Source organism: Lampris incognitus, chromosome 7 (assembly GCF_029633865.1).
Source record: "Lampris incognitus isolate fLamInc1 chromosome 7, fLamInc1.hap2, whole genome shotgun sequence".
NCBI classification, from domain to species: Eukaryota; Metazoa; Chordata; class Actinopteri; order Lampriformes; family Lampridae; genus Lampris; species Lampris incognitus.
The window spans coordinates 46,227,785-46,249,094 of NC_079217.1; the positions used below are offsets into that span (position 1 = coordinate 46,227,785).

At 41.6% G+C, this 21,310-nt stretch overlaps 1 protein-coding gene across 1 annotated transcript in view; it reads right to left on the bottom strand.

Annotated features, from left to right (window-relative positions):
• Positions 1-21,310, bottom strand: part of ngef (neuronal guanine nucleotide exchange factor) — a 38,690-nt gene that overhangs the window by 16,506 nt on the left and 874 nt on the right. The window contains exons 2-7 of the mRNA XM_056283593.1: positions 13,616-13,721; positions 12,617-12,958; positions 9,194-9,270; positions 7,427-7,677; positions 6,981-7,141; positions 6,691-6,843 (exon numbers count right to left, since the gene is read on the bottom strand). Of these exons, the coding sequence (XP_056139568.1) occupies positions 6,691-6,843; positions 6,981-7,141; positions 7,427-7,677; positions 9,194-9,270; positions 12,617-12,958; positions 13,616-13,721 (1,090 nt within the window). The remainder of the gene's footprint in view (positions 1-6,690; positions 6,844-6,980; positions 7,142-7,426; positions 7,678-9,193; positions 9,271-12,616; positions 12,959-13,615; positions 13,722-21,310) is intronic.

Sequence of the window (21,310 nt, forward strand, 5' to 3'; positions counted from 1 at the left end):
CTACAGAATGGATAATAAAGAAGTAGCTGCAGTGTAGGCACTAAAACCAAAACCACCCAAACAGATTAAAGAACTGTGTAAACGTCTTGGTTTTCTTGGGTACTACAGAAGTTATGTGCAAGATGTTTCATGCCAGGCAAAATTGCTGTTTGACATACTTTCGGTAGATGCAGCCCCAAATCTTAAGTCAAAGTCCAGCTTCCGATAAGCAACGGTAGGACAGCGCACCCCGCACCAGAGAATAGTGTGGACTGATACTCACCAGGAAGCTTTAGACTATCTAGTCAATGTCCTGACTAACACACCTGTAATGGCTTATCCGAGGTTTGAAGATCCATTCATCCTGCATTTTGACAGTAGAGGGACTCAGGGCAGTCCTGTATCTGAGACAGGAAGGGAGGCCCAGAGTAATTGGTATGGCTCACGAACACTGACAACAGCATGAAAAAAAAAGCCAATTACATTCAGGGAATGTGGAGTTTTCAGTGCTAAAGTGGGCTGTCACAGACAGTTTTAGAGACTATTTGTTTTATGCTCCCTCTGTGACAGTTTATAGTGATAACAATCCTGGAACTTATGTCCTAAGCACAGCTAAACTGAATGCGACCGGACATCACTGGATGTCTGAGCTGGCCGATTTCAACATAACTCTGAACTGTCTTCCCGGAAATAAGAACACTGATGCAGCTTCCTGTCCCACACACTTGTGAGAATGGACTCATGAGTGAGTGCACAGAGCAGTACTCTGCTGAAGTGTTGAGTGCAATATTTAGTGCAGCTGAAATGCAACAGCAGTATGAAATAGACTGGAGCTCAGCCATTACCTGCAGCCCACATGTTCAGTAGATAGCTGCAGATTACCAGCCAAATATAAAAGTAATCCAGTACAACTTATAATAGGCACAGTTGCAAGACCCTGCCATATCCCAGGTACTCGAACTGAAAAAATTGGGAGAGAAACCAGGAAAAAGGCTCATGAACATGAAAACGGCAAAAATGAAGCAATTGTGACATGAATGGAAAAGAGGGTCTGTTGAAAGGCAAAACAGCAACCTGTACTCAAATTGTGCTTCCAAAGCAGTTCAAACAACTGGTATACAAGGACCTTCACCGTGAAATGGGTCACCTGGGGCAAGAACGGGTCTTACACATTGCCAGACACAGGTTTTATTGGCCTGGTATGCAAAAAGACATCGCACTTTTCATATCTCAAATCTGTAAATGTAACATTCAGAAAAAACCTGCAGTGCAAAACAGAGCCCCTGTGTGTCAGGTATAGCACTGTTTGAGATGGTTTCTTTAGACTATCTTCACCTTGAAGCAGGGGAGGGGATGAATATATTTTGAAAATTGACAACTACACTAAATTTGCCCATGCCTACCCAACCCGTAACAAATCAGGCAAAACTGCAGCAGAGAAAATGTTCATCGACTTTGACTTGAAATTCGGCTTCCCTGCTAAAATACACCATGATCAAGGCAAAGAAGTTGAGAACCCGTTGTTCTGACAATTGCAAAAGATCACTGCCATTGCAAACTCAAAAACAACTCCCTGTCACCCACAAGGGAACCCAGTGGAAAGTGGTGCTGAGGACGTTGGATGAAGGGGAAAAAGGGGAATTGGAGTGACTATGTAAATAAAGTTGTACATGCTTACAACTGCACAACCGGAGAAACAACAGGTTACTCTCCTTTCTAATTACTTTTTGGAAGAAAGCCCCGTTTGCCAATTGATTTGATCTTTGGGACAAATGAGGAGGAAGGATGTAACCCATACCAGGCATATGCACGAAAATGGCGACAAGAAATGAAAGAAGCACATGATATTGCATCCAAAACTATTCAAAAGAAGACTACAGCAAGGGGAAAGACATATTGTGATCAAAACAGGAAAAGTTCAGTGCTTTCTCCAGGTGACATGGTCCTTGCGAGGAACATGTTATGAGTGTGGAAGACCTGGAAAGCTGCGCTCGTACTGGGAAGATCAAATACACCACACAACACACAACGACACTAAACTCAAGGTTAGGCGAGGCTGCTGCCAGACCGCCCTCGTGATCGTAACTGCTGGTCTGCATGGGCTAGCAGTTAGCTTAGCCTGCCCTCTTCTGCGTCCTGTCAGACCGCCCTCGGTGTTACCTCTTCGGACGCAGCTCTGGGCAGGGCTGTGGTCCCTGGGCCACAGGACACAGCAGACCAAGCTCTCCCAGCCGATCCAGCACCAGCTCTCCCAGGCATCAAACGAAGACAAACTTAGACATGGACAAAGACACTGCATGGACGGTAATGGGTGAGGCCACTGCAAACGTGAATTTGCGCCGCCATCTTCCCGCACCGGAAGCGGAAATGATGATACAGGCTCAGAGACAGTTTCCACAGAGTTGCCAATGGTGAGACAGACTGCTGTGGGAGCAAGTCCGCCAGTGACTATGCCAGGAAGAGAGACACAGGCATTGGTGTCTGTGTCCCCTGAAGAAGATGGACAGGCTCACGCTGACACACAGACCCCTCTCATACCCCCAACACCAGATCCACCCATAAAACCCTCACCGGTGGTGTGTGCTGGGTCACCGGGGATACGGGCGCAGATCACAGTGCACTCACAAACCCCCAGACAGACTGAATGTGTGACTGGACAGTTTTTTGTTAGCCTGGATGTTGACTCTGTCATGCTTTGCAGGTGCTTTTATTCTTAAACTGTTGCGGAGACACTAGTATAAGTTTTAGGTGTACACAGGCTAAAGACGCCACTGTTATTATTCCCCGAGTTCATTTACATTTGGGGAATGTGGAAATTTGAAGGGGGGGGAGTTTTAATATGATCGTTATAAAATAAGTTAATACTAATTAGGATAATGGTAATATAGCCATACTCCTGCTTTTGGGGGCGGGTGTTAGGAGATGCTGTTTTCGGGTTGTGGGGTTTGCTCTATTTCGTTTTGTCCGTGTATGTGTGTGTGTGTGTGTGGGGGGGGGGTAAGCTCCTTCACCCATACAGTTGGCATAAGCATCTGTGTAAAAGTATTGTTTTTGCCCTGCCTAGATAAAGTTGATCTGGGAGCATGAAGTTGTCGAGTGGTCCTTTTTAGAAGTAGAAGTTACCACATCTGTGAAATGGGGACACATTAACGTGGACTTTTTGTGAATCGCATGGTTTCTACCCATTATGGGTGACATGGAACAATAAGAACTACAAGGAAAAAATGGAGAACACTTACTTGAGTTATTGTTACTTACCTGTTTATCTGTTGTTTATACTCACCTGGTTTAAACTTGTTTAAACCACTAATGTCGTCCCCATCTGAATGTTGTAACACTGAAATGCCCAATCCCTGTCCCCCAACAAACCAACAACCCCCCACCCGCACTCCAATACCACCTTCTGTCAAAAGATGGTGGTTTTCTGTCAAAATCCCCAAGTTTCCGCCGCTCCTCCAGATTTAATGAAACATGCTCAGGCGTGAACAACATGCCGAAACATGTCCGAGACATATGTGGACATGTTTTTGTTTTGGCTAAATTTTAAATTCAGCACCGGAGACAATGACTTTTCCTGGAGATAATAGACAGGTTTGCAAAATTGCCAATCAGAACCAAGAAATTTGAGAATAGAAAAAAGAAAAACATGTATCTAATGACCAAGACAGAAAAATTTAGCCAACGTCACACACTTTACCCTACATTCAAAGAGAGAACACCAGGCCATGCTGTCATAAATCTCTCTATGTAACCTGGTTTCAGATAGCTTAGTTGGCTACCAAACTACAACGACCAACATGAATATGTCTGTCCTCAATCTGGATATTAACAACTGCAAGCAAATGGGACTCATAGCACTCGCTGGTCTCAACAGTAGTTAGTTTGACTCCTTCTTCCCCTGAGAAAGTCACAGTGTATTTTTTGAGAAATAACTAGTGTATTAAAAACCATATACTGTATTAAACCAATTTAACTTTCATACAAGTAATATAACTTTTTAGTACAACTAATTCCCAATATGAAATCATTTTCAATATGTCAAATGTTTTTAAATTTAATCATCCAGTCATTAAACTGCTGAAGAACAGCAGTGATGAGAATGTCTAATGGCGATGATGACGGTCATAAGTTCACAAAAATGTTTCCAAAGCTTTTCCAAAATGTCCTCAAGATGATCATCAGTTTTCACCAAGCTCCTAAAGTCAAAGCACATCTTGGACTTTGTGCTAAACCTCAGTCAAATTTTGCTACAAGATGCATTCAAGTGGCCCTATCATTTTAAAACATGGCGGTATGGTGAGATATTTTGCTCAGCTGTTGCAGCACAGAAGTAGCACATTTGCCTTATTTTGTTTGCAGGAAGTTCCTTGGAAATTTTCACTAGGATATTGTTTAGCTCTAAAACATCTGTACATAACTCAAGCAATTTTTTTTGCTTCTTTTTTATTGCTTTTTTCCCTTTTTTTATTTTTCATTCATCTCGGCGGTCCTCTACTGGTCTGCTGATGGTAAACATGTCCCCTTTCATTTGCCGTACTGACTGTATCTGTCTCCAACTTTGTTAATAGATGTTCATGTCCATTATCTCCTGCAGTGACATACAATGTGACTAACATCTGGATCAGGGATTGGTATGAAACTGCACCAGCTGCAATGTGAAAGGCCACAACCTGCCTCTAAGAAGGACAAAGAGTCTAACTCATTTTAAACATCTCAGCACTCAGATTGGATTCTTCCAGGAAACGCACATAAATAGACATAAATAGGCTTTATGTCCATAGATAGAGGTTCAGCTGACTGTGTATCAAACTCTAGATAAGGGAAATTATTTTGTTTGGTTCACTTCTTCTTCTTCTTCTTTTTTTTTGTTGCTCCTTTTCGTTGTTATTTCATTTGGTAATGCCTTTTTGTTTTGTTTTAAATTTATTCTACTACTGCAGAAGCAATAAGGCACACTACCGGGCATTACTATGTGAGGATATTTAATATGATCATACATCTATGTTGTTGATTATTTTTTCCCAAAATAATAACATTCAGTAATATACAGGATCTGATGATACATCCCTTATTCCGATACTTAGGAGACTACGCAAAGAGGCCCAGCACAAACAAAAAACTTTGTACACTTATCATTTATGGAGAGGACATTAGGCACTGCCATCATAAATCTCCATAAATCCAGCTCCAATTATTTAGTTGGCTGCTAAACTGCGGCAACCACTATGAGTACCAGAGTAAGTATTTCACCAGGGTTAACAAGTGGGTACTTCCACAACATTACGAATTAGGTCCTCAAGATTTCTGAGTTAAAATATTGTTAGTTCTTTTCATGCCTTTTTTCCCCCTAACAAGAGTACTGATAAGTATCGCTATTGAAAAGCAATATAGAAGGTAGTATCTGTATAAATAAAATCCTTACAATACCCAACCCTACCATGTACACACCTCAAAAGTAATTTTCACACACCCAGTGAATCTCAGGAGTGAAGTGTTTTGACTTCATTACTGGCAGAGCTTCCGCATTGTTTTTTGCCATTGCTTCCTTTGTTTCTCTAGGGTGTGGAAATGTCACAGTCTCAGCTGGGCATATAGTGATGATTATGAAGGATCTAAATGCTGCCCTCCTAGTATACCACACCCTGTGCATGACAGCTGCCAAGACCGAAACCCAAACTTTTTTCTGCTGAGTACTGAGATGAGTTATTGAAAATATTTATGGAAACATAAAAATCAAAGAGGATGTATAAAAGGCTGACAATTTCTGTTTGTGCTCTCTACTCTCCTACTTTCTTTTTCTTTTGCTCCAGACATGTATGTATTTATTCAAGGGAAGGGAACATCTTGTATTGTTAATTGCCCTAAGAAGACGTGATGTACTCCCTCACTAGACTGCTCAGATAGTTAATTTATATTGTGCTAAATGTGCTTTCATAAAGTGAAGATAATTTTGCCATTCCAGATTTATAACCTGAAAATATAAAACCATATTTGTCCAACTTATGTACCAAATATTTTTTTAAATTTGACCATTATTTATAAAGTTACGACCTTATGATTCCAATTTCCAATTTTTTCCTATTGAATCAAATATATTTTTTGTCCATTATAACTTTTTTTACAACATATTTTGATGGTTGGACCATGATTATCTTAATTATACATTTAGGGTGCCGAAAGCAAGCATAATGTCCATACCTTTGTTTCCTTAAGTGGTCATGCCTAATACAAAATATGTCTAATTCAAAGGTAGCCAGAGGTAATCTACACCTTTGCTGTGACATTACCCATGCATATAATACATTATTTTAAAAAAAAAATCATCCCTAAAGCTTTGTCATTTCTAAGCTACAGAAACCAAAATTGATACATATTTAAGTGAGACGTTTAATTAGGCTGCTATGTGGCAAATTCTGTAAACTTTTGTTGCACGATAAATGGCCACGTTGATCTGCTATTACACCAGATGCAATGCCTCTTGTTCAAACTTGTTGAAAATTGCAAATATGAGGGAAATTAAATAGAACAAGCACCAAATCAGCGCAAAATAATAGAGGTTTAACCCTATGAACTTGAACTATTATCAGTAACCCTTACCATTAGTCCCTCCACCTTGAGCTGCCAGTATATATAGATAGGGCATTGTAACAAAAGCATTTGTATATATAGATAAGGCATTGTAACAAAAGCATTTGTTAGAGGGGTACCCACAGTATGCGTCGGTAGGTCTGTTCTTGATACACCTGATTGATGACATAGGTGATGAAAACATGGAAATGCTCCTTGGCATGGTGGTAGACAATGTCACACACATCTGAGATCTGAATATGCTGCTCAGTTCGGTTTTCCAAGTCCATTAAAAACCTAAGAATATAAAAATGCCACAACCAGGGCAATGAAGTTAGTTTGCTTCATTTCATGAATGGAATAACAGTTTAAAAGGCTGATTAGATTATCAAAGATGAAGATAATTTTAAGAGACAGCCAAAACCTTGTTCTACCTTTCACTGGCTTTCACTACTTCTTCAATGTTGGAGAACAGGAAGTGCATGTCGGATTGGTTGAGGGTCTTGACTAAAAGAGGGTTATGTAGGAAGTGAGATTCTAAAACCTCCAAACTCTTGTAGTAGGATGCCTCTGAGGTAATCAGCTCAAACATAGCCTAGAAAAAATATTGGGTCACAAGATTTTATAAATACCCTCCAGCAGAACTGGGTGATTGTGATCTTAATTTGTGATCCCAATATCAGTAATAATTGGGTGTGATCAATCCAAGCTGGCTACACATCAATTTCCTCTATAATGGTGCATGAAACATTTTTAGTGTACTTTTGCCTTTTACACCTCCTTAAATTGACAGATTAATAATGCTGATTACCTTTCCAGTCTATCCCCACCCTGACAAAAATATTTTGCCAAACTTTGAGTCATTCATCCTCCATCTCACCTCCTGCATTATGATCTCCGTCTGTGATAACTGGGTGAGTAGACCACTTTCCTGCACAGCCTCCAGACTTTGCCACAAACTCAGTGAGCGTGAATTGTTCCTTAGCTGCAACTGTAAGGCTGGAGGGGATATCACTCCTGCACCTGAGACTGCTGACGCCGTTGTGACACTAGAAGTAAGGCCATCACGCTGTCGTCGCAACTCAATCTCATGCTGTTTGGAGGTGTCTCGATATTCCTGGTACAGGAAACCTGGAGAAATAGCAAGGTACAAGGGTACAAAATACAAGATGAATAAAGTCTGAATAAGGCAATGAGAAATTTCTTTGGATTTTAGCTTTTCAAACCGTCAGTTTGCCTATGAAGTTGGTTTTGTACAAGTTTGTAATTTGAGGGTAATCTTTATAGAGTTATAGCCCTCGAGTCAGTAATGGAATTTGCCATACATTCAAGGATCTTTAACCTAGATGGACAAATATGGGTCAGAGAACATCTTCAGTCAGCAGTTCCTCAGGTAAAAGCGGATCTTAGTGTTGATAAACTGATACGCAAGAAGCTGCTTTCAGGGTACATTGTGTGTTTTTGTCCTTGTCCAAATCAAAGGCAAGGCAACACTGAACAATGGGTATTTATGTAACCTGGGTCATATTCTGCAGATTACCTGGGTGAGTTAGTGCTATACACAGAATTAAAACAACTGAGATAGAGAGAAACAAGGACATGCAAAGAAGAGGAGGGAATAGAGATAAATTTATGTGCCTCAGCCAATGTCGCTGATGAGCAATTCCCTCATTTTTCAGCGAATGTGCACATTTGTTGAGTCTTCACTTGTTTAGTTGTTACACCCAAGTACCGTGTTAAGTGGGCATCAGTTAGAATCATACACACAAAAACTTCACTGATCGATTCAGTATAGAGAAACTCAAAACTTTGTTGAATCTTCTCCTTGGGCTCAAACACAATCCATTGGGGAATCGTCTAAGCACTCAAAAACCATGGCAGAGCTCCTTTTCCAAAACTGGGAAGCCTGAGGTTCTGTGTCACATTTCTTAATTTCTTTTTGTGGTTGTTCAAAATGTGTTTTGAATATGAGCAAAATCCGATTTGATTTGAAACAACTTTTTACAGCTGAGGCAGTACATGTCTGTTAACTTCTGCACTTTTGAGAGCAAGAATCTTGAAGCCCGGCACTCCCATAGAGGTAATTACAATCTTATAATTCACCAGCGTGGATGCAGCAACGAAAACATGTTTGCAGAAGTGCAAAATAAAGTCATTTAACTTGAGAGAAAGTACTCTGACTTTTTTTCTTTTCAATCACATTAAAATATGTGTGACTGTATTGAGCTTCCCATTCTTAAAAAGGAGATAAATCGTGTTTTTTTTAAGGCTTTAATGGTTGCCCAGTTGGACTGAGTTGAAGCCCAGCGAGAAGAGTTTCTCAACACTAAAGCAAGTGATGTTTATTTTTAATGGTTGTAAATTATGAGGTATAGGTTAAAATAAAGTGAACCTATCCTTAATGAAAACTTGGAAGTTTAAGTCCTTATGTGTATGTTCAACATAATCTGTGTGCACTTGTCTTTCCGTGTGCTTTTGTGTACCTATACATGTCTTTGAACTTGTGTATTTGCATCTAGCATATGAGGAAATAATGAAAAAAATTATAGAAACAAATCTTGAAGTGGTGGAGTGTGTGGAATACAGATGGTACCTTTACCCTGCTGACTCATACATTCCTACTGGCTAACATACTGTAGTTCCTCACCAATGTTTTTGACAATTTTAAGGGTGTGGCAGACTGTCTCTATTTTCATCTGAGAACTCTCTCCATTGCTCACCAACCTGAGGAGACAGAAAGACAGATAGAACAAATACTGGATTTTCTGCCATCTGTAGATATGAAGCATCCATTCTGTATTTCAAACACCTTTCAACAAGCAGTCCAGTTTGATGATACTGATTTGCTGACATGGTCTTCATGTAAACATACATCATCATCACCATCATCATCAGTTCCATAGCCTATGGAGGTCGTTGGAGCACAGCTGATGCCACAAGAAGTCTTTTCCACCGTTCCCTATCCATCGCAGCTCTCGCCGTCTCCACTACACTCATCTGTAGCCATTCTCCAATGTTGTTTACCAAGGTTTTTTCTCAGTCTCCCTCTCTTCTTAGTCCATTCTACCAGGCCTTGCAGGATGTCCTTTGCAAGTGTCCTTTCTGTTCGGCAAACGTGCCCATACCAGTTTAATTTCCTTTTTTTTAATTATCATTGTCAGTAAACTATCATGGTGACCAATAGCTTCCTTAACTCTGTTCAGCATTTCAATGTTGGTGACATGGGCTATGTATGGGATTTGCAGCATTCTTCTATATAGTCTAAATTCAAAGGCTTATATTTTTTTTCTCCATAGCTTTTGTTAGGGTCCGGGATTCTGCACTATATAGGAGAGTTGCTATAATGATGGTGCGGAGCAGTTGCGGAGGTTTGACCAAGGTTTGGTTACCTTTGACGAAGCTCAACACGATCTGAGCTTGGTCATTGCGCTTGTTGCGATGGCGATTCTGCTCCTAATTTATTTTTCTGATCTTCCGTCTTCATTAATCACAGATCTGAGATATTTGAAAGACGTGACTTGCTCAAGTTTTTCGCTGCAAACAATGATTTCCGTGTTCTGCTCTTCAGTTGCTTCAGTCTCCCTCCTCGGGTGATCTTTGGTTGTCATGATTTTGTTTTTTTGAGTACTGATCAACATACCCATGTCCTTAGCCGCCTTGTCCAGTCTTCTGATTATTTTAGCTAGTTCTTCCCTGTTGCTGGCGATTAGATCTGTCATCTGCAAAGCGAAGGTTGGTGATTTTTCTTCCGCCAATTTTGAGAGTTGGTTCAAAACCCTCCATAGCGTTGGTGACGATCTCTTCAAGGAATACATTGAAAAGGCACGGTGACAGTAAACAACCTTGTCTCACTCCTACTGTTGTAGGGAACCAGTCGCTGAGTGTGCTGTCCACTAGCACTGCGCTTTTCGAATCTAAGAGCTTTGATAACTTGGACAAGGTGTTCGTTGATGTTATGTTTTCTAATGTTTTCCATAGAGCCTGTTGCCACACTCTGTCGAAGGCTTTCTTACAATCAATAAAGTTGCGATGGACTTCTCGTTGATGTTCTATACATTTCTCAGAAAGATCCCTCAAATTGAAGATTTGATCGGTTGTTCTTCTCCCAGACCTGAAACCAGCTTGTTCTTCAGCAAGAATCTGCTCAACTTGTGGTGTGATTCTCCTGAGAATGATCCTGAGCATTACCTTGCTCACATGGCTGATTAGACTAATGGTTCTGTAGTTGCGGCATAATTTAAAGTTTCCTTTCCTTGGAAGTGGAATCAGTACCGTAGTAGTCCACTGCATAGGCCATTTCTTCAGACTATAAATTTTGTTGCAGATGCTAAGAAGTCTATAACTTCTTCGCCACCATTTTTGATTAGTTCTGCTGGTATACTGTCTGCTCCTGGTGCTTTGTCGTTTTTCAGATGTTTGATGGCTTCTTCAACTTCGCATCTTAAGATGTGATCTTTGTCTTCTGTGCCTTTGTTCTCATCAACTATCAGTTGGTTGTATACTTCCTGGTTTTCATTGAGGTCACAATTGGAAAGATCACTGCAGTATTCCGCCCACCCCTTTGCAATCGCTTTTTTGTCTGAGATCAGTTCTCCATTTGCGTCGTTAATAGCATATGCCTTTACATTTTGTTCTGTAGTTAATTTCTACCCTGTTTGGAAAGCCATTTTAGTGTTGTTGTGCCTCAGGTTTTTATCAATACTTCAACATTCTTGTTCAATCCATTCCTCATCCTTTCTTCATCACAGCTTTCACTTCTCTGTTACATTTTCTGTATTCCTCCTTGCATTCTTCAGAGCCTTGGCTTCGCGTCTTCTGTCGCATAGCTTCAATGTTCTATCTTGAATCCATTGATGTTTATGGACTTCTTTTCACATAGTATTTCTAGCCCAGCTTTGTTAATTTCTTCCGAGAACTTTTCGGTCACTTCTGGCTTGGAATTCGTCTCCAACGTTTGCATCATTTAGTTTTTCAAGGTCATATTTGATTCTACAATTCTTTTCTCTTTTCTGCTTTTTCAGCTTTATGTTGATGGTCATCATCACTAAATCGTGGTAACTTCCTATATCAGCTCCAGGAAATAATCTTGTTTTATTTCTTACAATGGTTAATTGAAACCTTTTCGACATTAGTATGTAGTCTATTTGGCTGTGGTTTATGCCGTCCAGTGAGTGCCATGTAGTTTTCCGTGAGTTCTTGTGAGGGTGGAGCGTGTTTGCCAGAACCAGCTGTTGTTCGCAAGCAAACGCTAGCAGTCTGAGACCTCTCTCGTTAGTTTCTCCCACACCAAATTTCCCAACGTTTCCTCTCCAGTTCGTGCATCTCAGGGCCTACTTTGGCATTCCAATCAAATATTTTCATTTGGTTTTTTTCTTGATGAAATTTTCAATTTCTTCGTAGAATTCTTCGATCTCTTCATCAGTGTGATCTGTTGTAGGCGCATGAACTTGGATAATTGTGATGTTGCAATGAAATAATCTTTGGATTGCCTTTTCTGTCATGTGTCTGAGCCTCAGACACATGACAGAAAAGGCAATGAGAAAAGGCAATTTTTTAAAAAAATCACACAAATATCACTGAGATATTTTAGAAAGGTAGCAAAAAAAAAAAAACTTAGCCCATTCACTTTCATTCTCTGGTACAGACTCAGGTAACACAATTTCTTAAAAACAATTGTGTTCTTTAAAACCAAATAAAAAAGAACCAAATCCAATACTTGGCTCCTTCATTTTCATGGCTCACATTATTTTTTTATTATTATCATTATTAAGCATTAATATTATATGTTAATAATGAATCGAATTTGCTGCAGTTAGATGCTTGTGATATTTAACTCACAATAGGAAAACCTTAAAAAAAACGTACTTTTTATATTATATATTTTATTTTATATATACTATTTATATGTATTGTTTATATATTTCATAAATTATACATTATGTATTTTATATATAATACATATATTATATATATTTATTTATATTATATATTTTTTCATGATTAAAAATATATAACTCACAATAGGAAAAAACTCTCTACTGGTCTATTTCCGGCTTTTTTTTATACTAACCTGTTTTTGATGCCATCTGGATGTGCTGTCTCAGAGACAGAGCACTGGTTTCTCCCAGCATCCCCACTGGCCACATGAATACTGCAGGCAGTGGTCATATGCTCCGAGATGCTCTCCATGTCTGGGCAATGAACACCTTCTGTTTGGCAGGAGAGCCGATCACCCTCACCAACCCCATACTGAATGTTTGAGTCAGGAGGAGTTTCTACAACCTGCTTTTGTCTTCTTTCATTCTCGCCCCCATCTGCAGGCTCCCAGCGTGGAAGTGAACGCGGGCTTCTGGGCCCACCATTGGCTGGCAACATGCCGCTGGAGTGGTGTCGGTGCAGTGAATTTGGTGAGCTAAATATGACAACAAAGCACATGCCTTAGAATAACCTTCATACACAGACAATATTTTCATAGTTCTCCTTTCAGATGAGACAGGTATTCATGTCTGCTTTGAAAGTAATAGATAAACCTATTTCAAGTATTATGAAACATACATATGATATGTTCATGTATATATGATACATATTACATATGAAAAGAATTAATTTGAGTCAGTGCTAATGGTAATTTCACAAGAATTGTAAGTCTCAATAGGTTTTAAAGAAAGAAAGGGGATTACAATAATAATAATAATAATAATAATAACATGGGTTGATAATCATCAAGTCTATTAGCATTGTGTCTCTTAATCTTGATGCAAGATAATGTAATTGGGAATTGTGTATTGTGTGTGTGTGTGTGTGTGTGTGTGTGTGTGTGCGTGTGTGTGTGTGTGTGTGTGTTTAATTTTAGGTAATTTCCGGTCCTTTTGCAGTAGGTGCAGAGAAAGAACATGCCTTTGTGCCAATGTATGTTTGCAAAATGCACACAAAATTCACAGATCCCAGTGGAAGACACATGGCAGTACTCCAGGTTTTTCCACGTGCCTTCGGGTGTGTGGTTTACTTTTGTGACTGGGCAGGTGTTTATTCAGTTTTAAGGTTAGACAGTAAAAGTAGAGAGGCTCACCTTGGTGATGGGGGCAACAGGGCTGTTTCCTGGGGTGTAGGGCTGTTTAAGGGGGAACCCCCTGCTCTGCTAGCTGGATTGGGCTCAGAACCAGACTTGGGAAAATCTGAAGAAAGAAAAAGAGAAAATGGGTTGAAACAAGAAGAACTCATGATCATGGTAAAGCACAAGAAAAATAAAACTAGTGTAGTGAACCAAGTCTAACTGTCCAGTCCAAACCATCCATCCATCCATTATCCAAGCCACGTATCCTGCTCTCAGGATGCTGGAGCCTATCCCAGTAGTCATTAGGCAGCAGGCAGAGAGACACCCTGGACAGGCCGCCAGGCCATCACAGGGCCCACACACACACACACACACACACACACACACACACACACACACACACACACACACACACACACACACACACACACACCACACCTAGGGACAATTTAGTACAGCCGATTCACCTGAGTGACCTGACCTCTTTCGACTGCGGGAGGAAACCGAAGCACCCGGAGGAAACCCACATAGACACGGCGAGAACATGCAAACTCCACACAGAGGATGACCCAGGATGACCGCCAAGGTTGGACTACCCCGGGGCTCGAACCCAGAACCTTCTTGCTGCGAGGCGACTGCACTAACCACTGCACGGCCTCCACCCAAACCAATTATCCTTTTATTTTGTAGCATTGAATTAAATGTTTTATTTTATTTAACCTTTAATCAGGAACGTCTCATTGAGACAACCATTTTCAAGAGTCCTGACTAAGACAGCAGCAGCAGCACACAGACATTTAGGTTGCACAAAATACAAGGAACACAAATAAACATAAATAAATAAACAAGTCAATGCAGTTACAACAATATCAAAGGCTAAAGTGCACACATGCAAGTGCTAGGGGAGTCCATCACCAGTAAGTTAATGAATTTCTTAAAGGTCTCCTGAGGGATCACATGAGGTATTTCAGGTCCTTCTGCAGTAGGTGCAGAGCAAGAACATGCCTTCGTGCCAAGCTCAGTATGGACTGTGGGCACCAACAACTTCAAATAGTCCTGAGATGGTAGCTGATTGCTGCCGGGACCACAGGAGATGTAAAAGATAAGATGGCAGTAAACCAAGTATGGACTTAAAGCTAAATCCGTACCAATGAATGGGAAGTACAGAGTACAGTGATTTGGGAGGAGCTACACCCACATCTATCACATAAGAATTAAGGACTAGAGTGCATATTGGCAGGAAGTGGTGTCTCTATGGCTGTATCCATGCAGAACAAAGTGCTGCAAAGAAGAGAGTAATTTTTGGTGGATAAGAAACCCCGTCTTCCCAATGGATTCCTACGCTGAATAAAGCCTGAATGATCATGTTTTTCTAGAAGTGTTAGTCAACCAATGGTTTTTCCAGGCTGGACTCTTTTATTCAAATAATCATTTGATTGCATATAATTCTATATGTTGCGAATTCAAGGGGCAGCCAGGAACCGCCGCAGCCAGGATGCGAACCCGGGTCTCCCGCACCACGGGTGACTAGGCTAACCAGTCAGTCAAAGGGTCGCACCCTTTAATCGACTGGTTAGCGTAGTCGCCCGTGGTGCAGGAGACCCTGGTTCGGGTCCCGGCTGCAGCGGTTCCCAGATGCAGCGGTTCCCGGCTGCCCCCTGAATTCGCTACATATAAAAATTTTAATTATTCAAGAATTCAGTAACTGAAACTTAGTTATAGTCCTGTTAATTTTGTGAAAAATCTCAACCAACAGCCTCCAAATGGGCTTACGAAACCAGATCTAAACTTTCAGGATACACACAACAAGGGCAGAACATAATTGTTCTCTTGTCACATGTTTGTCAAGCAGAAACGGACCCTCACTAACTGTTCTAAACACATTTCACATTTCATCTGGGGTCAACTGTGGTGACTGAGAGATGACAAACAGCAGCATAGCATAACGTCGTCTACTGATATCTGCTCATGGTTTGTGACTTAGGTCAGGGGTTCTCATACTTTTTGGGGCCAGGGACCCCTTACAGGGGAGAAACATTTCCAAGGACCCCCTCATAATACTAACACCAATTAAGCTTATGCTTACTATTGGTGCTATTTGTAATCTAAAAATTTTCAACCTAAATACTTCAGACTTGTTTCATAGAGATAAACAGAAACACGTTATCTTCGAAACTTTTTTTGTGTTATATTTTAAACTTGTTTTGACCGTCTTTTTTTTTTTACTTGTGACGGTATGCTGCGTGAAATGTGTACAGAAATGCTGGTAACACTGCAAACACTAATTGAAAAGGTATCCAACACAGATAATAAGGCAATGCTGATTTTCATTGATTATTCAAAGGCATTTGATTCAGGAAGCCACGCACACCTCTTTAACATCAGGCTGGAAATGGGTTTCCCTAGACACCTCATTGCGCTACTTCAAGATCTACATATTGGCCAGACAGCAGTGGTGAGATGGAATGGTGAGAACACAGAAGCGTTTCCGATAGAGAAGAGTGTACGACAAGGTTGCATTTTATCACCATGCTTATTCACACTATACACAGAACAAGTGATGCGTGAGGCAGATACAGATGAATACAGAGTAAGTGTAGGTGGTTATAAGATAAGCGATCTTAGATTTGCAGATGACACGGTACTAGCAGCTGATGGACAGCAAGATCCAAACGAAATGTTGAGTCGAGTGAATGAGGCAGGGAAAAAGAGGTTGCTCAGTTTGAATGTGAAAAAGACAAAGTGCATGAAAGTGAGTGAATCAGATATTGCAATCTCAATAGATGGACAAGATGTAGAACACCTAGAGAGCTTCAAATACTTGAGTTCAGTTAAGAAAAATTACGGTGATTGTACAGATGACATAAAAATCAGAATTACCCTAGCAAAGAAAAGAATGATGGAGATGGTAGCAGTATGGAAAGATAGGGGGATAAGAAAAGAAGTGAAATTCAGTCTACTTAAAGCACAAAGTTGGACACTGAAGAAAGCGATGGTAAACAGACTTGAAGATGCAGTGATGTGGCTTTATCGTAGGCTACTTCGAACAAGTTGGACAGAGAAATGAACGAATGCGAGCATCCTTAATGAATTAGGAACAAAAAGAGGACTAATGGCACATAAAATGAAAAGAAAGCTATCATTCTTTGGGCATACCTGTCGCCCAGGTGGAAGTAAATTAACGAAGACAGCGATTTTGGGAATTACACCAGCAAAGCGCAAGAGAGGCCGACCAAAAAGGCAGTATCATGATGACGTCGAAGAATAGCTTAGTCTGAAAATATCGGAGGCAACAAGATCAGCTCAGGACAGAGAGAACTGGGGGAGACTTGTTTGGCAAGCATGTCATCCTGATGATGCTGGCAACCCTCACTAACGACGACGACGACGAAGAAGAAGAAAAAGATATTGTAGCGAATTCGGGGAACAACGCAACCACAGGAATTGCCGCGGCCGGGACACGAACCCGTGTCGCCTGCACCACAGGAGACATCGCTAACCGCTCGACTAAAGGATCAGACTCGCCAGTCCGCGGCCAGCGTGTCCACTTATTCATGCACGTTACAATATGCTGGTTTGAAGTATTTATTGTAGCTTATATTTCGGATATATTGCACAATAAAAGAAAATGGGTTGATGTGGGTAAAATAATTTAATGATTGTACTATGATAAATATGTTTTATACTGTAGCGAATTCGGGGGGCAGCCCGGCCGGACCTTCACAGCAGGAACGCAAACTCGGATTTCCCGCACCACGGGCGACAACGATAACCAGTCAACTAAAAAGTCTAACCCATTGGCCAACGTGTCTACTTATTCGTGTACGTTACACTACCCCCCTTCGGGAAACACTTCCGACGGCCTCACGATCTCACCATCCCACACCAATGCTGCAGGTTCAGGGGGGCAGCCGGGGAGCCGTCTCAGCCGGGACGCGAACCCGGATCTCCCACGCCACGGGCGACAACGTTAACCGGTCGACTAAAGGGCCCAACCCCTTAGCCAAGGGTTACCGAACCTATTCATTCGTGATCGTTACATTGCCCCCTTCCTTCGGGATTCGCGTCCCCGCGAATCACGGATGAATAGGCAGCCCTTGACTAATGGATCGGATCCTTTAGTCGACTGGTTAACGTTGTCGCCCGCGGTGCGGGAAATCCGAGTTCGCGTCCCGGCTGCGACGGCTTCCGGACTGGCCCCCGAATTCGCTACATTGGTGTCAGAAGTGGGCTCCCCGGCTGTGACGGTCCGGCCAGCTGGTTAACGTTGTCGCTCGCGGTGCGGGAGCCCCAGGTTCGCGTCCTGGCTGTGGTGATTCGCGGGGACGCGAATCTCGAAGGAAGGGGCCAATGTAACGATCACGAATAAATAGGCTCGGTAGCCCTTGGTGAAGGATCCTTTAGTCGACGGGTTAACGTTGTCGCCCGTGATACGGGAGATCCGGGTTTATTATATATGTTTATATTTTCGATGTTTTTATACTACAAGTGAGCACGTATGCTCGGGGCTGTATGGAGAAATCTAGAGGACAAGTTGTATGACTGATGCCAGTGGTTTTTTTCTTTTTCTCGTGAAGAAAAAAAATAAACCCCAACGGATCTCCAACTCCGGTGTATGTGTCTCACCCAACTACACAACGCAGAGACAGAGAGCAGTTAATAGTCAGTTACAACTGATCATAACAAAACAAGTCAAAACAGAATTTATAACTCGAGGCAAACTCTCCAGTTAGTGGAGAACCATAGGACTGCACGTGGAGCAGCGCCCATTGCTTTACACAAACATGCGCAACCTAAACCCTATGCGGCGTCCTGACGGACGACCTAGCTGAGGTTGAGGTATATTGGAATCATGTTAATACCACTTATGACCACTGTGTGGCAGTAAGGGGCACAATATACTTATTTTGTTGGCGCGAATGGTCCCCAACAACATTTAGCATGCATCAAGACGTCCTTTTAATGATACAGCACTATTTTATAATTTATGCATGCATGCTAGGGTTAATACTGCTGTCTGTGCCCCTGACCGAGGCATGGCAAGACAAAGTGGAGCTGGTCCCCGGGCGCTGCACGGCGGCTGCCCACTGCTCCTAGCTACACAGCTAGGATGGGTTAAATGCAGAGAGGAATTTCCCCACGTAGATTAATATCCATCCATCCATTATCTGGACCGCTTATCCTGCTCTCAGCGTCGCAGGGATGCTGGAGCGTATTCCAGCAGTCACTGGGCGGCAGGAGGAGGAGAGACACCCTGGACAGTCCACCAGGCCATCACAGGGCGCACACACACACACACACACACACACACACACACACACACACACACACACACACACACACACACACACACACACACACACACACACACATTCATACCTACGGACAATTTAGTACAGCCAATTCAGCTGATCTACATGTCTTTGGACTGTGGGAGGAAACCGGAGCCCCCGGAGGAAACCCACGCAGACACGGGGAGAACATGCAAACTCCCCACAGAGGACGACCCGGGATGACCCACCAAGGTTGAACTACCCCGGGGCTCGAACCCAGGACCTTCTTGCTGTGAGGCAACCACTGCGCCACCGTGCTGCCCGTGGATTAATATTGTATATCAAAATCAAATTTATAGAAAATTATTTCGTGGACCCCCAGGTTATGTGTTGGACCCCACTTTGAGAACTTAGATTATGTGAAAGGTGGGCTTTCAGCTATGTATGAATTCCATCTGAGAAAACGAGCATTGAGCATGCATTAAAAACATCTGAGAACATGTTTTAAAACAGACTTTGTAACTTATGACTTTCTGAGTAGTTGTTTCTACTAATAATGTTTTATTCCATGAGGATGTCCAGAGGATGTTATGCAATCTAGATCAAAAGAAAATGTTGAATTATGGAACCCCACATCTACATACGCTTTAGCTATAGCTGCTGTGGTGCGTATCCATTAAATAAAAGGTTGTGTTTAGTAAACAAATTGAAACTTATTTTCAAAAACCTCAGGCTGAATAACTGACTGACTGAATAACTTCCGCATAAGAAGCAACCTGATTTATGCACCAAGTCGACTGTGCAGTGAGCAAACACAGTGAGGCATTCTAACAGTGCCTGTTCATATTAAGTAGGCTGAAGAGCACTTCCATTCATCCATTTTCCAAACCGTTTATCCTGCTCAGGGCCGTGGGGATGGTGGAGCCTAACCCAGAAGTCATTGGGTGGCAGGCAGGGAAACACCCTGGACAGGCCGCCAGGCCATCACAGGGCCAACACACAAACACACATTCACAACTAGGGACAATTTAGTATGGCTGATTCACCTGACCTACATATCTTTGGACTGTGGGAGGAAACCGGAGCACCCAGAGGAAACCCACGAAGACACAGGGAGAACATGCAAACTCCACGCAGAGGATGACCTGGGACGACCCCCAAGGTTGGACTACCCCAGGGCTCGAAACCAGGACCCTCCTGCTGTGAGGCGACCGCGCTAACCACTGCGCCACCGTGCTGCCCTAATATTTCAACTATTCAGTCATCATTTGCATAATAACAATGCAATGTAAAGGCTAGCTGAAATCACTAAAATCACTAAATTGAAGAGCACTTGATCTTGCAATTACTCATTAGTGGCAAAACATAATTTTATCATTTTCTTTCAAAAAACTCCCCCTTTGAAACACACAGTGAAAGGTGACTTTTCATTTCAGGCTTTCATCCAATGTGTTCCCAGGTTTTACAACAGTTATGTGTACTTTATGAATACATTTTACGATGTTTTTTCTGTTTAACTAGGGTGGTGGATGTTATCTATCTTATCAAATACAAAAGACTGACTGGAAATCTGTCCTCTAAGGTCTGTTCCAGGGCAAAGTCTAATCTGGATCACTTTAATTGTTGCACTGAGACTTAACCCGTTCCTATTAACACCAATAAGAATGTGGATGGATTTTCAAAGTACTGCATTTTGTTCTACCCTGATAGCAGAAAAAACACTTGCCAGAAATGAACTATGAGGTAAAAATTGTTAGAACTATCACACAGTTTACATTCAACTAGCAGGAGAGCCAGAACAAAACAAATTCATAACCATACAGGATGTATCTGAACAAGTTTCTAGATCCCTTATTAAAAAAAAAAGTCAGTTGTTTCAGTTATAATAGCTCCTGACTTAATAGTTATTATTGCTTGTAATTTCAGTGACAAGGGTTGCTGTCTAAAATGCAGACAAAAGGACAAATGCTCACAAAGGATGGTTAAAATGATAGAACTTGTTCTTCAGGTTGTATTACTCTGGCACTTGCACAAGCACGAGGGTGGAGGACCATCAAGCTCGAGCCTGTATTTTCTGTTTTTTGTTTTTACTTCAGCTGTTTATAGGACACCGTAGGCGATAACGATACACTCCAGCAGGCTTATTTAGTAAATGATAGTGGTGAGTAATGTCCCATATGATAATTAGGTCAACAAATGTCCTGTGCTTAAGCAGATAAAGGACCTCTCAGCCAGAAGACTGTCCCCTCTGGACATTTGCTGTTCAGCATGTTGAAACGCACAAAAATATTTGAACAACATCAACCAACCATAAGCTCTGGAAAGGCCCTATATAATTAAAAAAAATATTAAGCTCCTTATTATCATTATTGTTGTTACTTATTATTACTTATCATTATTATTGTTCCAAAGCATATGCTCTAGATGTGAGTCTGAT